General features: G+C 47.5%; 2 protein-coding genes across 6 annotated transcripts in view; one reads left to right on the top strand and one right to left on the bottom strand.

The window, feature by feature from the left end:
- Positions 1-6,480: 6,480 nt before the first annotated feature.
- LOC130330970 (uncharacterized) lies at positions 6,481-14,544 on the bottom strand. Of its 5 annotated transcripts, none has more exons than XM_056553641.1 (2): positions 14,427-14,544; positions 6,481-12,521 (listed from the first exon to the last, which is right to left on the bottom strand). In XM_056553641.1, the coding sequence occupies exon 2, from the start codon at positions 12,494-12,496 to the stop codon at positions 11,138-11,140; it is 1,359 nt and encodes a 452-aa protein (XP_056409616.1). In that variant the 5' UTR covers positions 12,497-12,521; positions 14,427-14,544; the 3' UTR covers positions 6,481-11,137. The 5 variants fall into 5 exon arrangements, with proteins under 5 accessions (XP_056409616.1, XP_056409617.1, XP_056409619.1 ...); XM_056553642.1 differs by lacking the exon at positions 14,427-14,544 and adding an exon at positions 14,125-14,396; XM_056553644.1 differs by lacking the exon at positions 14,427-14,544 and adding an exon at positions 14,130-14,396.
- MPDU1 (mannose-P-dolichol utilization defect 1) overlaps positions 14,451-16,826 on the top strand; it is a 23,951-nt gene continuing 21,575 nt past the window's right edge. The window contains exon 1 of the mRNA XM_056553647.1: positions 14,451-14,688. Coding sequence (XP_056409622.1) covers positions 14,601-14,688 — 88 coding nt within the window. The 5' untranslated portion in view covers positions 14,451-14,600. The remainder of the gene's footprint in view (positions 14,689-16,826) is intronic.

The raw sequence follows: 16,826 nt of genomic DNA, 5'->3' as shown, positions 1-16,826 counted from the left end.
GACAGGGGGGGTGGACATGGGTGACAGGGGGGTGGACATGGGTGACAGGGGGGGTGGACATGGGTGACAGGGGGGGTGGACATGGGTGACAGGGGGTCAGAGGGGTGGACATGGGGGTAAAAGAGGGACAGGAGTGACAGAGAGGGGTGGACTGGGGTGACAAAGGGACAGATGGGTGAACAGGAGGGTGGACATGGGTGACAGGGTAGACTACGGGGGTAGACGGGGTAAACATGAGTGACAGAGATGGACAGGGGGGTGGACAAGGCAGACATGGATGACGGGGGGGGGGGTGACAGGGGTAGGCAGACATGGCTGACAGGGGGGGGGGGGGACAGAGGGTGGACCTGGGTGACGGGGGGGGGGGTTTAGACAGGGTTGAGAAGGTGAACAGTGGGGTGGAAAGGGTACGGTACCTTAAGCAAGCCGGCCCGCGCAGCTTGCAGTTCCACAGCAGGCACGGGAGTCCGGCGCAGGTGCAGCTCGTTCATCTACATGGGTGACGGGGGGTGTGGACATGAGTGACGGGGAGGGTGGACATGGGTGACAGGGGGAGGGTGGACATGGGTGACAGGGGGAGGGTGGACATGGGTGACAGGGGGAGGGTGGACATGGGTGACGGGGAGGGTGGACATGGGATACAGGGGGAGGGTGGACATGGGTGACAGGGGGAGGGTGGACATGGGTGACAGGGGGAGGGTGGACATGGGTGACAGGGGGAGGGTGGACATGGGTGACAGGGGGAGGGTGGACATGGGTGACTGGGTGGCATTACATGGGTGACTGGGTGGCATTACATGGGTGACTGGGTGGCATTACATGGGTGACTGGGTGGCATTACATGGGTGACTGGGTGGGATTACATGGGTGACTGGGTGGGATTACATGGGTGACTGGGTGGGATTACATGGGTGACAGGGGGGGGGGGGAAGGGTGATAGAGATGGACAGGGAGGTGGACAAGGCGGACATGGCTGACGGGGGGGGGGTGACAGGGGTAGGCAGACATGGCTGACAGGGGGGGGGGGGGACAGAGGGTGGACCTGGGTGACGGGGGGGGGGGTTTAGACAGGGTTGAGAAGGTGAACAGTGGGGTGGAAAGGGTACGGTACCTTAAGCAAGCCGGCCCGCGCAGCTTGCAGTTCCACAGCAGGCACGGGAGTCCGGCGCAGGTGCAGCTCGTTCATCTAACTTTTGGAAGCTGTCAGACATCAGGCTGTTTTCTAACAGTTTGGACATTAACCCCTTAAGGACGAGCGTCGTAAATGTACAGCGCTGCTAAGAAGTACTTAGCGCACAGCGCCGTACATTTACGGCGCAGCTTTCCTGGATCACCGTGTCTCCACACCGTGTCTCCAGCATATCGCCCAGGGGGGGTCCCGAGACCCCCACATGCCGGCGATCTGCGCAAATCGTCAGTCAATTCAGACCGGCGATCTGCGCTATTCCGGGCCAAATCGGGTCTCTGGTGACCCGGAAAAAAAGGGTGAATGGGGCTGTCCGAGACAGCCCCATTCACCGATACCCAGCAGGAGTGAGGTGGCACGGGTGCCGCCTCACCATCACATGATTGATCAGTCGGAACGACCGATCAATCACGGACCTGCTGGGCGGTGATCGGGATGGCGATCGGAGCGGAGATCAGCGCCGGCGGGGGTCTCCTACCTTGGCCTGGTCCGGCAGGGGTCCCCTCAGGATTGGTGGCGGCAACAGGAGCAGCAGGATCGGTCCCTCGGCAGGATACAGCACGGCGGTCCCGGTCGGCAGGATACAGTAGGAGGTGAGTCCTGTTCACTTCCTGCTGTTGCTTAGCAACAACTCGCAGCATGCACAGCCAAAGGGCATGCTGGGAGTTGTAGTTTTGCAACAGCTGGAGTTCCAACTACAACTCCCAGCATGCCCTTTGGTAGTCTGTGCATGCTGGGGGTTGTAGTTTTGCAACAGCTGGAGGCACATTTTTTTCTATGAAAAAGTATGCATTCAGCTGTTGCATAACTACAACTCCCAGCATGCACAGACTACCAAAGGGCATGCTGGGAGTTTTAGAAGTGTGCCTCCAGCTGTTGCAAAAATACAACTCCCAGCATGCAGTACAGAGAGAGACTGTACATGCTGGGAGTTGTAGTTTTGCAACAGCTGGAGGCACACTGGTTGTAAAACACTGAGTTAAGTAACAAACGCTCAGTGTTTCGCAACCAATGTGTCTCCAGCTGTTGCATAACTACAACTCCCAGCATGTATGGTCTGTCAGTTTATGCTGGGAGTTGTAACTTTGCAACAGCTGTAGGTTCCCCCCCCCCCCCCCATGTGAATGTACAGGGTACATTCACACGGGCGGATTTACAGCAAGTTTTCTGCTGCAAGTTTGAGATGCGGCAAATTTTCCACCGCGGCTCAAACTCCCAGCTCAAACTCACTGTAAATCCAACCGTGTGAATGTATCCTAAAAATACTACACTACACTTACACAAAATAAAAAGTAAAACAATACATATACACATACCCCTACACAGTCCCCCCCTCCCCCCCCAAAAAAACGTCTTGGGCGGCACTGTTTTCAAAACAGAGCCTCCAGCTGTTGAAAAACAACAACTCCCAGTATTGCCGGACAGCCACTGACTTTCTATGCATGCTGGGTGTTTTGCAACAGCTGGAGACACCCTGTTTGGGAAACACTGCCGTGGGGTATTTTTGTGGCGGATTCAAATCCCTAATTTTGGCCTCAAATGCACATGGCGCTCTCTCACTTCAGAGCCCTGTCGTATTTCAAGGAAACAGTTTAGGGCCACATATGTATCTCCATACTCGGGAGAAATTGCATTACAAATTTTGGGGGGCTTTTTCTCCTTTTACCCCTTATGAAAAGGTAAAGTTGGGGTGTACACCAGCATGTTAGTGTAAAAAAAATTAATTTTTACACTAACATGCTGGTGTTGCCCCATACTTTTAATTTTCACAAGCGGTAAAAGGAAAAAAAAAAAGACCCCCAAAATTGGTAACGCAATTTCTCCTGAATACGGAAATACCCCATATGTGGACGTAAAGTGCTCTGCGGATGCACAACAAGGCTCAGGAGTGAGTGCGCACTATGTACATTTGAGGTCTAAATTGGTGATTTTACAGCGGTTCTGACATAAATGCAAAACAATAAATACCCACATGTGACCCCATTTAGGAAACTACACCCCTCAGGGCATGTAACAAGGGGTATAGTGAGCCTTAACACCCCACAGGTGTTTGACACATTTTCGTTAAAGTTGGATGTGAAAATGGAAAAAAAAAAAAATTTCACTAAAATGCTGGTGTTACCCCACATTTTTCATTTTCACAAGGGGTAATAGGAAAAAAGCCCCCCAAAATTTTTAAGAACATACCCCATATGTGGATGTAAAGTGCTCTGCGGGCGAACTACAATGCTCAGAGGAGAATGAGCGCCATTGGGATTTTGGAGAGAGAATGTGTCCGAAATTGAAGGCCATGTGTGTTTACAAAGCCCCCATAGTGCCAGAACAGTGGACCCCCCCTCCTCATGTGACCCTATTTTGGAAACTACACCCCTCACAAAATGTAATTAGGGGTAAAGTGAGCATTCACGCCCCACAGGCGTCTGACAGATTTTTGGAACAGTGGTCCGTGAAAATGAAAAAGTTAATTTTTCATTTGCACAGCCCACTGTTCCAAAGATCTGTCAAACGCCAGTGGGGTGTAAATACTCACTGCACCCCTTATTAAATTCTGTGAGAGGTGTAGTTTCCAAAATTGGATCACATGTGGGGGGTCCACTGTTCTGGCACCACGGGGGGCTTTGTAAATGCACATGGCCTCCGACTTCTATTCCAACCAAATTCTCTCACCAAACGCTCAATGGTGCTCCTTCTCTTCTGAGCATTGTAGTTTGCCCGCAGAGCACTTTACATCCACATATGGGGTATTGTACCCCTTGTTACGTTCCTTGAGGGGTGTAGTTTCCAAAATAGTATGCGTTTTTTTTTTTTTTTTTGCTGTTCTGGAACCATATGGGCTTCCTAAATGTGACATGCCCCCCCAAAAACCATTTCAGCAAAATTTGCTTTCCAAAAGCCAAATGTGACTTCTTCTCTTCTGAGCATTGTAGTGCGCCCGCGGTGCACTTGACGTCCACACATGGGGTATTTCCATACCCAGAAGAGATGGGGTTACAAATTTTGGGTGGCATTTCTCCTATAACCCCTTGCAAAAATGTAAAATTTTGGGGAAAACCAGCATTTTAGTGAAAAAAAAATGTCATTTACACATCCGACTTTAACAAAAAGTCGTCAAACACCTGTGGGGGGTTAAGGCTCACTGGAACCCTTGTTACGTTCCTTGAGGGGTGTAGTTTCCAAAATAGTATGCCATGTTGGAGTTTTTTTGCTGTTCTGGCACCATATGGGCTTCCTAAATGTGACATGCCACCCAAAAACCATTTCAGAAAAATTTACTCTCCAAAATCCAATTGTCGCTCCTTCCCTTCTGAGCCCTCTACTGCGCCCGCCGAACACTTGACATGCACTGTTGAGGTATTTAACTCGAGAGAAATTGGGTTACAAATTTTGCAGGGCTTTTTCTCCTTTTACCCCTTGTAGAATTTCAAAAACTAGGTCTACAAGAACATGCGAGTGTAAAAAATTAAGATTTTGAATTTTCTCCTTCACTTTGCTGCTATTCCTATGAAACACCTAAAGGGTTAACACACTTACTGAATGTCATTTTGGATACTTTGGAGGGTGCAGTTTTTATAATGGGGTAATTTATGGGGTATTTCTAATATGAAGACCCCTCAAATCCACTTCAAATCTGAACTGGTCCCTGAATAATTCCGATTTTGAAAATGTTGTGAAAAATTGGCAAATTGCTGCTGAACTTTGAAGCCCTCTGGTGTCTTCCAAAAGTAAAAACATGTCAAATTTATGATGCAAACATAAAAGTAGAGATATTGTATTTGTGAATCAATATACAATTTATTTGGAATATCCATTTTCCTTACAAGCAGAGAGTTTCAAAGTTAGAAAAATGCAACATTTTCTAAATTTTCATGAAATTTTGGGATTTTTCACCAAGAAAGGATGCAAGTAACGACGGAAATTTACCACTGTGTTAAAGTAGAATATGTCACGAAAAAACAATCTCGGAATCAGAATAATCGGTAAAAGCATCCCAGAGTTATTAATGCATAAAGTGATAGTGGTCAGAATTGCAAAAAAGGGCTGTATCCTTAAAGGGGTACTCCGCCTCTAGACATCTTATCCCCTATCCAAAGGATAGGGAATAAGATGTCGGATCGCCGGGGTCCCGCTGCTGGGGACCCCGGGGATCGCTGCTGCAGCACCCTGCTATCATTACTGCGCAGAGCGAGATCGCTCTGCACGTAATGACGGGCAATACAGGGGCCGGAGCATCGTTACGTCACGGCTCCGCCCCTTGAGACGTCACGGCCCGCCCCCGTCAATACAAGTCTATGGGAGGGGGCGTGGAGGTCGTCACGCACCCTGCCATAGACTTGCATTAAGGGGACGGGCCATGATGTCATGAGGGGCGGAGCCATGATGTCACGCTGCTCCGGCCCCTGTATCGCCCGCCATTACGCACAGAGCAAACTTGCTCTGCGCAGTAATGATAGCGGGGTGCTGCAGCAGCAGTCCCCGGGGGCCCCAGCAGCGGGACACCGGCGATCTGACATCTTATCCCCTATCCTTTGGATAGGGGATAAGATGCCAGGGGCGGAGTACCCCTTTAAGGTGAAAAAGGGCTCAGTCCTTAAGGGGTTAATGAAAGAAAATACAGTCCTGATTTATATGGAAAATCTTAAGGGGTTATCCAACAAAAAATTACTTTAGTAATTAAAGAGTACCTGTCATCAACAAAAACTTTTAATATGTTGTTCATAATCATTAATGAAGAGATATTGTAATATATCTTCATTAAAAAATATTAATATTAATACCAGTTTTTTCATTTTATACTTTTGGCCACTAGGGGTCTCTCTTCTATGCCTGGTCTGCAGGCAGCTTCCTATGCTTTTCATAGTAAGTGTACAGCTTTTAGGACTAATGCTGAAAGGGTTCTGGTCCTTCCACCGGAAGTTCAGTGCTCTCAGCTCAGGACTCGCTCCCAGCCTGTGAGCTACAAGCCTGCACATGCCTCTCATATAACAGCCAGTCACCTCCCCCTCCCCCCTGCCCCTCACCACACGTTATCTTATACATTGTATTATCTCACTGCACTCCCTGCTCTGTGTAATTGCCCCCACCGCCCCTGGTTCTCAGCATTGACTTTTTAGTGCAGAGAGACACAGGAGATAGAGAGACAGGCTGCCGTCCCTCCCTTGTACTTAGTCTGTATGCACACTGCAGAGCAGTGTTTCCCAACCAGGGTGCCTCCAGCTGTTGCAAAACTACAACTTCCAGCATGCCCGGACAGCTGTTGGCTTTCTGGGCATGCTGGGAGTTTTAGTTTTGCAACAGCTGGAGGTACCCTGGTTGGGAAACACTGCTGCAGAGGGAGAGCAGCATACAGGAAGACTGGCAGAAGCAGAGCCCCAGCCAAGCTTCATGTGACATCATGCCTGCTGGGACCCGCCTCCTTCCACCCCTCAGAAAGACAGTGCTCCTGAGCTAATGAAGAGGGATGAAAAAAGGTATTTTCACAGCGTTTTAAACCTCAATAAACACAGGGATAGGCATAGTTAGAGAAAGGGGCAGATGGGAAGGGGGATCAGGGAAAGTTTAGATGATGACAGGTACTCTTTAAGTGTCATACAGTAATGGACATGCTTACAAAGGATCTGGGCTTGTGTTGGTGGTTAATGGCCGTGTCCTGTGTCCCCCATCATGCTGCTGGCTTCTTTTTGGGAGCTAGCTAATTCCTGTTTCTTTGACCTCCCTTAGACTACAATCCCCAGGGTGCTTTGTTTCAAGGTAAGAGATTAGTTATTTCCCTTCCCATGTTTCCCACCCCACCAATTGCAGCACAGCCTCACCTACTTTAATCACATCACTTGTCCGACATCACCTGACACACAAGCTGTGCATCTGTGTAATGATGAATGCATGCACATGTGCGCCCATAACGTCATCGTTGGGCTGGCTTTAAACACAACAGACAAAGCAGCCAGTACCTGCCTTGTGATGTATTGTCTTGGGCAGCAGAGCAAGCTGGGAAAGATTCGAGAAAACTCTTTTTGTAAGCTGCAAAAAATGAACTTCTGGGTAAAAGAGAAAAAATGTGATACCAGGCACCAAACCCAGGTAAGTGAAGTATATTAGTAACTAGACTAACTTAGCTGCCCCCATCTTACATTCAAAGAAACAAAAATCCTGGAATACCCCTTTAACATCAGTCCTTACCCCAAGTTTATTATGGTATAGCAAAGTGTATTCTACAATCTCAAAGCAATATATTCTTAGATAAATCAATCCTGAAGCACATCAGTCTCCCTTGAAGGGGTACTCCACTGGCCAGTGTTTGGAACTAAATGTTCCAAAAGCTGTTTTCGTGCTGCGGAGGTGGGCCACGCCCCTCGTAACCTCACGGCCACCATCACGAATTGACTTACATTGAGGGGGCGTGACCATGACATCCCAAGTGGTGGGGCCGGCCCCCGCAGTGCGAAAACAGTGTTCAGAACATTTAGTTCCGAACGCTGGCCAGTGGAGTACCCCTTTAAATTCAGAAATCTTACATCCCTGGTTGTCATCCTGGTTTGCCTTTCAGAGCCTAGTGTCAGCTAATGCTTTTGGGAGATTTCTGGAGACCTTCTTCATACTAAGACCTGCTATAAGAGTTTTATCATTTCAGTAGGCTTCAATTCATAGCTTGGAAGTTAATAGAGAAAATACTCAAATGAATACAGGTCTTTTGAAGCTCATGGCTGACTTATTGCTTCAGAAAATCAGATACAAATAGGGACTATAGAAATCTCTGACAAGTCTATGGTGTCCCTCCTATTTTTGGCAAATACTCATTTTCTGTCTTTAAAGGTGTTATCCAGGAAAAAACTTTTATATATCAACTGGCTCCAGAAAGTTAAACAGATTTGTAAATTACTTCTATTAAAAAATCTTAATCCTTTTAGTACTTATGAGCTTCTGAAGTTAAGGTTGTTCTTTTCTGTCTAAGTGCTCTCTGATGACAGGTGTCTCGGGAACCGCCCAGTTTAGAAGCAAATCCCCATAGCAAAACCTCTTCTAAACTGGGCGGTTCCCGAGACATCTTTATAGAAGTAATTTACAAATCTGTTTAACTTTCTGGAGCCAGTTGATATATAAAAAAAGTTTTTTCCTGGATAAACCCTTTAAAGGAGTAAATTGTCCACAATATATGACTTAAATATAATTTCGTAAAGTCCAAGGCTCATTATTCAAATCTAACCTGCCTTACTTTATGTAATATTAACTTTGTGAAGCTTTAACTTATACAAGTGATTCTAAGTATTTTTGTGACCCATTGGAGTAAATTTATCAAACCTTTCCAGACGAAAAGTTGCTGAGTTGCCCATAGCAACCAATCAGATTACTTCTTTCATTTTTGTCAACTCTGCAACTTTTCCTCTGGACAAGTTTTGATAAATCTCCCCAATTGTACTTTAGGTTAGTGGTAAATTTTGTGAAAAACTGAAAAATCTGGAATTTGGAAATTTGCATTTTAAAATATTTGCCATTCTCCGCATTAAGGAGATATAGTCATGCCACATAAATGAGTACATAATTCGCATTCATAATATGTGTACTTTGTTTTGGCATAACTTTATAAATGTCATTTTACTTTTATAGGACTTTACAGGGCTTATATTATATTCTCATGAAAATCTTCAAAATCGATTTTATTATAAGATCAATAGATTTCTCTAGTTGATTTGAATTATGAATTTATGGAGCTTTATAGCAATGATTACCTTGGAGGGGTCCATCAAAAAATGTAAGAAATTTTAGAAAAGTAAAAAGACAAAATCTACATGAAAATGTATTGTGCCTCATTATCTGAACTACTATGATCAAAAAAGGATATTGGAGAAGTTGCACGGATTCTCAGGTGTTTTTTTTTTTTTTTTTTTAGGAAGGTCTAAAATTTTATATATTTTTAATGCCACATTATAAAAATATATATCACTAGAAAAGAGCATCCATACGACACTTATTTTTTTTTTTTAGGGGGGGGGGGGGTAAAAGGAATTTTGCACTGAAAATTTGGTACAGCAGCCTCCCACTGAGACGGTACACATCAGAGCAGTCCTAGTGCTGCTTGTTTTGCCCACCCCAGAAGAAGTCTGGTGACGAAACGTCGGGTGCAGGAGGTCCAACTACTGTCTCCACTAGGCATGTTATATTATATACTCTTATTGTTAGTGTTAGGCAGCGGCCTTTGCCCCTATTGGCATTTTTTCATAATAGAGGGCAATCCATCAAAGGTGCTGACTGTTTATCGCACCTTAGTGTCTAATGTTTACAATACATTGGCTTAATTTATGCCCAGAACTTGCTGCTGCACACTATCTTGACCTCCTTTTCTCTTTCCCCCTGGTTGTCCCTGGTTGGGTAGGCCCATTACAAGGGCTATATATATTATGTTTGTAATTTTATGCGATTTTAAATGTCTGTTTTATTCATGTTTAATAAAGGTTTTGATACATTGATCTATATACGCTGTTTCGCTGTGTATTTAACTTAGTTAGCGTATGATCGTTTGCCATTGGCGATTGCTGTTTTGTTTCAAGTGCACGCATACGAATGGAATCTCTGCCTGAAATCTCTCCATGCAAACATTCCTTAGTGTGAATGAGCCCTAAGAATCATGGACCATATGTTCCCTTCAGCACTCAGCTCATTAAGAGGATGTGGAGAGCATGTATGTCCTCCAGTGCTCAGATCAGGTGGACATTTATATTGCTATACAATGTAAATATCAAACACCAAATACCATGGAAGAGAATGTCAATCTTTTTTAACAGCACATACATGCCAAACATTATTTAGATTTTATAGAAGTTTATGTTCTGTCCAAGGAAGTTACAAAGAATCAGAGACCATTAAGTACACATGAAAAAGAGGATTTAGACATCAGTTTAGGAAGGATTTTCTACATTTAGAGCAAATATATTATTTATAGAGGGGGGCACAGTCTAATACAGATATTGGAGGGCGGCAGTTTTATTGCTGTAACATTCAGTAGGGAAACCGTGTCTAGAGAGGTTTTAATGGTGCCCTATGTGTGGTGGTATTATATTTGGGGGCACTATGTATGGCAGTATTATATTCATGGGGGTGTGGCAATAATATATTCAGGGAGCACCATACATGGCAATAATATACTGAGGGGAAACCGTGTGTGGCAGTATTATATTAAGGGGTGCTATATTTGGCAGTATTACATTCAAGGGATACAGTGTGTGTGGCAATATTATATTCAGGGCGCACCATGCATGGCAAATATATATTCAGGGGGTACAATGTGTGGCAGTATTATATTTGGAGAGTACAGTGTGTGGGTTATATTTAGAGGGTATAGCGTATGGTAGTATTATATTTTGAGGGTAAAGTGTGTGGAGCTGTGGTTTTCAGGGGGCATCATGTATGACGGTATTACATTCAGGGGCATCATGCGTGGAAGAATAATTTTTGGGGGGCACTGCATCTGGCACCATCATATTATTATACATAGGGGACACAGTGTGTGGCAGTGTATGAGGGTATAGTGTGTAACATTAATAGTAAGTAACCCCAAGTCCCTTCTTTCAATCTCATTTGCCTTCTTTTAACCCTGTGGCTGGGCTGGGTTCACACGTAGCAGTCGCATTGTGGTTGAGGCTGCAGCCACAATGCCGCTTTTCATACTCCCTTAAACTGCTAGCGCTTTGCTTGTTAATAGGTGTATATAAGAGCAGTCTTGACCTATTCCGTGTTGCGAGCACTACATGGGAACCTGAAATTAGTGTACACCTCGGACCTCCACCTGACTGCAGACCAGAATAAGTAGACCTTATCTAAAAGTGGTTGAATACCCCTGATCTAAGGCATTAAGGAAGTAGTAAAGGCAAAATAATAATGGAAGTCTTATGAACCCATTATAGTACACTAAGGGGTAAAATAAAATATCAAGGATCCAGAAAGCTGACTGACCCTCCTTTACAGCCCACCATTGTGCGCACATACATTATTGGCAAGAGCATCTCGAATCTCCTCGGACCTTCGTTCCGGCACCAACTCATCCTCCTCGCCCTCACTGGGCTGTTCTAACTCTTCCTCAGCGGCTTCTTCTAGCCAATGTTCTTGGAATGGATCTCCACGAGACTCACAAACATTATGAAGTGTGCAGCAAGCAGCAATCAAAGTAGGTATGAATGAGAGATCAGAGTTATTGTGTTTTAACAGACAACACCAGCGTCCCCTGAGGCGTCCAAACGCTACTTCTGCCACACGCAGGGCGGACGAAAACTGTTTATTCAGCTTTGTACTCTCTGGGCCCAACTGTTTGGAAAAAGGAGTCATCAGCCAGGGCAGTAAGGGATAGGAACGGGATCCTAGTAAGTGAATGGGTATTTGTGCTCCACCAACATACTTCGCTACATTAGGAAAAAGAGTTCCTTCCGTCCCCCATTCATACAGCTCTGAAGTCAATAAAACTTGGGAGTCGGAGGAGTTTCCAGGACTGCCGATATTTATGTCCCAGAAGCAATGGTCAGAGTCCACCACAGCCTGAAGAACCACAGAGTGCCAACCTTTGGTATTAAAATACTGACCAGTCAGTTCACTGGGGGGTCGTATAGCAACATGGAAAGTGCCAATAATTCCGGCTAATTGTGGTATACCAAAAAGTCGCTCAAAACTCTTCATGGTGTTCTGAAGAATGTCTCCTCGAGGAATGGTAATGAACTTGGGGGTAAGAATGGAGACCACAGCCTCAGAAACCTCCTTAACAACCTTAGATATAGTGGAACGTGAGACTCCAAAGATTTTCTCAATAGTTCGATATTCACACGAGGAGCCAAGACGCCATAATGTCATGGCCAACCGCACCTCTACCGGGATGGCCTGAAGTGTTTCGCTATCTATGTTCTCCATGACTGGCCGTAACTGGTCACACAAGTAACAAAAACTTGACTTTGTCATACGGAAGCTCTCAATCCAGTCGAAGTTGGTAAAAGCTTTTTCTATAACAGAGTTCCAAAGCAGCGAGGAGCGGGCATTGCCATAGATTCCCTGCCTCTCTTCAATATTCACAGATGACGAAACCTCCCAGCTGCTTAACAGCTGCGAAGTCCACAGAACAGCGAAGTGCATGCGCTCCCTCGCTTTGGTGCGCCGGAAACGTAAAATTCTTCCTCGCCGTTCCAATTCCCGTCTCCTTCTTTCCTTCATCAGGCGGATGTAATACAGAGAGCAGAGGGCCACCGTTCCAGCACACAGCTCTGCGAGACCTTGCTGTCCAGGCGTTGCCTCATCATTCTGCCAGTGGTTTTCTTCACCATTCTGTAGAGCGTCCATGTTAATCTATATGTCATCCGATACCCTGAAACCAAAAGGACACAGCACATGACCCTGAACGCTGGCGAAATCTGTGGCGTTCCTGATCACATGATCTACATTCCCACCCCCACAAAAGAACCTCCTAAAAAGTTAACTCAACGTCCTCACAATGTCACCTCCACACTTCCTGTCACAGGGGGCTTATAGCTCTAGGCCAGGGTAATGGCGCCCCCCTCAGGTCCTCACACCTTCCTGTCACAGGCGGATCCTATAGCTCTGGGTCAGGGTAATAGCATCCCCCTCAGGCCCTCACACCTTCCTGTCACAGTGGGCTCCTATAGCTCTAGGCCAGGGTCATGGCCCAACCTAAGGTCCTCACACCTTTCTGTCTCAGGGGATCCTATAGCTCTAGGCCTCACACCTTTCTGTCACATGGAGATCCTATAGCTGTGGGCCAAGGTAATAGTGCCCCCCTCATACTTTCCTGTCACAGGGCTCCTATAGCTCTAGGCCTGGGTAATGGCGTCCCCCTCAGGTTCTCACCCCTCCTTGTCACAGTGGGCTCCTATAGTTTTATTTTAGGACAATGGTGCCCCCTCAAGCTCTCACACCTTACTGTCACAGGAGGATCCTATAGCTCTAGGCCAGGGTAATGGTGCCCCCCCCCCTCAGGCTCTCACACCTTCCTGTCACAGGGCTCCTATAGCTCTAGGCCTGGGTAATGGTGCCCCCCCCCCCCTTAGGTTCTCACCCCTCCTTGTCACAGTGGGATCCTATAGTTTTATTTTAGGACAATGGTGCCCCCTCAAGCCCTCACACCTTACTGTCACAGGAGTATCCTATAGCTCTAGGCCAGGGTAATGGTGCCCTTTCAAGCCCTCAAACCTTACTGTCCCATGGGGGGGGGGGGGTCCTATAGCTCTAGGCCAGGGTAATGGTGCCCCCCTCAGGCCCTCACACCTTCCTGTCACATGGGGGTCCTATAGCTCTATGCCAGGGTAATGGTGCCCCCTCAAGCCCTCACACCTTCCTGTCACATGGGGGGTGGGTCCTATAGCTCTAGGCCAGGGTAATGGTGCCCCCCTCAGGCCCTCACACCTTCCTGTCACATGGGGGGTCCTATAGCTCTAGGCCAAGGTAATGGTGCCCCCCTCAGGCCCTCACACCTTCCTGTCACATGGGGGTCCTATAGCTCTAGGCCAGGGTAATGGTGCCCCCCTCAGGCCCTCACACCTTCCTGTCACATGGGGGTCCTATAGCTCTAGGCCAGGGTAATGGTGCCCCCCTCAGGCCCTCACACCTTCCTATCACATGGGGGGGGGGGGGTCCTATAGCTCTAGGCCAGGGTAATGGTGCCCCCCTCAGGCCCTCACACCTTCCTGTCACATGGGGGGGACCTATAGCTCTAGGCCAGGGTAATGGTGCCCCCCTCAGGCCCTCACACCTTCCTGTCACATGGGGGGGTCCTATAGCTCTAGGACTGGGTAATGGCGCCCCCCCTCAGGTTCTCACACCTCCTTGTCACAGTGGGCTCATAGTTTTATTTTAGGACAATGGTGTCCCCCTCAGGCCCTCACACCTTCCTGTCACATGGGGGTCCTATACCTCTAGGCAAGGGTAATGGCGCCCCACACAGGCTCTCACACCTTACTGTCACAGAAGGATCCTATAGCTCTAGGCCAGAGTAATGGTTCCTCCTTAGGCCCTCACACCTTACTGTAACAGGAGGACCCTGTAGCTCCTTAGGCAAGAATAATGGCGCCCTCCTTTGGCCCTCACACCTTCCTGTCACACTTTTCCCGCCCAAACTTGAGGACTCTGCTTTCAGAGGGCGTGGCCTACGAGCTGTAATGTTTTCCCGCCTTTTCTCCACAGGAGCCCTATATGTATGAGGGAGCCCACCCTATCCCGGCCCCTTCGAACAGCCCTGTACTCCCTCTTTACTCACTTTACGGCATCCGCCCACACAGGACAGTATGAGAGTCTGGTGTAACAAACCGGGGCTGGCGGAACTTCCGCTGCCTCACCCAATATGGCGGCCACGAGTGACGGACGTGACGTCATCCGTGTGGACAGATAGAGGTAGTAAGGAAGTAATAGGAACACCGGCTGAGGTGACAGGATGGAGGCGATACGTACGGTGCTGGTCCCGGGGATTCTACCGGAGCGCTGCTACGATGAGTTCTTCCTCAACTACAACCTGCTGCACGGTATGGACGCCCCCAGACAGTGGTACAGTCCGCCCTCCCCCCACTGTGGACTGTACCACGTGACTGAGGGGCACCTACCTCTACTATATGATATATACCTGACACCTCCACTGTGGACTGTACCACGTGACTGAGGGGCACCTACCCCTACTATATGATATATACCTGACACCTCCACTATGGACTGTACCACCTGACTGAGGGGCACCTACCCCTACTATATGATTTATACCTGACACCTCCACTGTGGACTGTACCACCTGACTGAGGGGCACCTACCCCTACTATATGATATATACCTGACACCTCCACTATGGACTTTACCACCTGACTGAGGGGCACCTACCCCTACTATATGATATATACCTGACACCTCCACTATGGACTGTACCACCTGACTGAGGGGCACCTACCCCTACTATGATATATACCTGACACCTCCACTGTGGACTTTACCACCTGACTGAGGGGCACCTACCTCTACTATATGATTTATACCTGACACCTCCACTGTGGACTGTACCACCTGACTGAGGGGCACCTACCCCTACTATATGATATATACCTGACACCTCCACTATGGACTGTACCACCTGACTGAGGGGCACCTACCCCTACTATATGATATATACCTGACACCTCCACTATGGACTGTACCACCTGACTGAGGGGAACCTACCTCTACTATATGATATATACCTGACACCTCCACTATGGACTGTACCACCTGACTGAGGGGCACCTACCCCTACTATATGATATATACCTGACACCTCCACTGTGGACTGTACCACGTGACTGAGGGGCACCTACCTCTACTATATGATATATACCTGACACCTCCACTATGGACTGTACCACCTGACTGAGGGGCATCTACCTCTACTATATATGTACCTGACACCACGTCTATGGACTGTACCACCTGACTGAGGGGCACCTACCCCTACTGTATGATTTATACCTGACACCTCCACTGTGGACTGTACCACCTGACTGAGGGGCACCTACCCTACTATATGATATATACCTGACACCTCCACTATGGACTGTACCACCTGACTGAGGGGCACCTACCTCTACTATATGATATATACCTGACACCTCCACTATGGACTGTACCACCTGACTGAGGGGCACCTACCCCTACTATATGATATATACCTGACACCTCCACTATGGACTGTACCACCTGACTGAGGGGCACCTACCCCTACTATATGATATATACCTGACACCTCCACTATGGACTGTACCACCTGACTGAGGGGCACCTACCCCTACTATATGATATATACCTGACACCTCCACTATGGACTGTACCTCCTGACTGAGGGGAACCTACCTCTACTATATGCTATATACCTGACACCTCCACTATGGACTTTACCACCTGACTGAGGGGCACCTACCTCTACTATATGATATATACCTGACACCTCCACTATGGACTGTACCACCTGACTGAGGGGAACCTACCCCTACTATATGATATATACCTGACACCTCCACTATGGACTGTACCACCTGACTGAGGGGCACCTACCCCTACTATATGATATATACCTGACACCTCCACTATGGACTGTACCACCTGACTGAGGGGCATCTACCTTACTATATGCTATATATCTGACACCTCCACTATGGACTGTACCACCTGACTGAGGGGGCACCTACCCCTACTATATGATATATACCTGACACCTCCACTATGGACTGTACCACCTGACTGAGGGGCACCTACCTCTACTATATGCTATATATCTGACACCTCCACTATGGACTGTACCACCTGACTGAGGGGCACCTACCCCTACTATATGATATATACCTGACACCTCCACTATGGACTGTACCACCTGACTGAGGGGCACCTACCCCTACTATATGATATATACCTGACACCTCCACTATGGACTGTACCACCTGACTGAGGGGCACCTACCTCTACTATATGCTATATATCTGACACCTCCACTATGGACTGTACCACCTGACTGAGGGGGCACCTACCCCTACTATATGATATATACCTGACACCTCCACTGTGGACTGTACCACCTGACTGAGGGGCACCTACCTCTACTATATGCTATATATCTGACACCTCCACTATGGACTGTACCTCCTGACTG

Source organism: Hyla sarda, unplaced genomic scaffold, assembly GCF_029499605.1.
Source record: "Hyla sarda isolate aHylSar1 unplaced genomic scaffold, aHylSar1.hap1 scaffold_344, whole genome shotgun sequence".
NCBI classification, from domain to species: domain Eukaryota; kingdom Metazoa; phylum Chordata; class Amphibia; order Anura; family Hylidae; genus Hyla; species Hyla sarda.
Note: the sequence above shows the minus strand (reverse complement) of the source record. Positions and strands in the feature narration are given on the sequence as shown.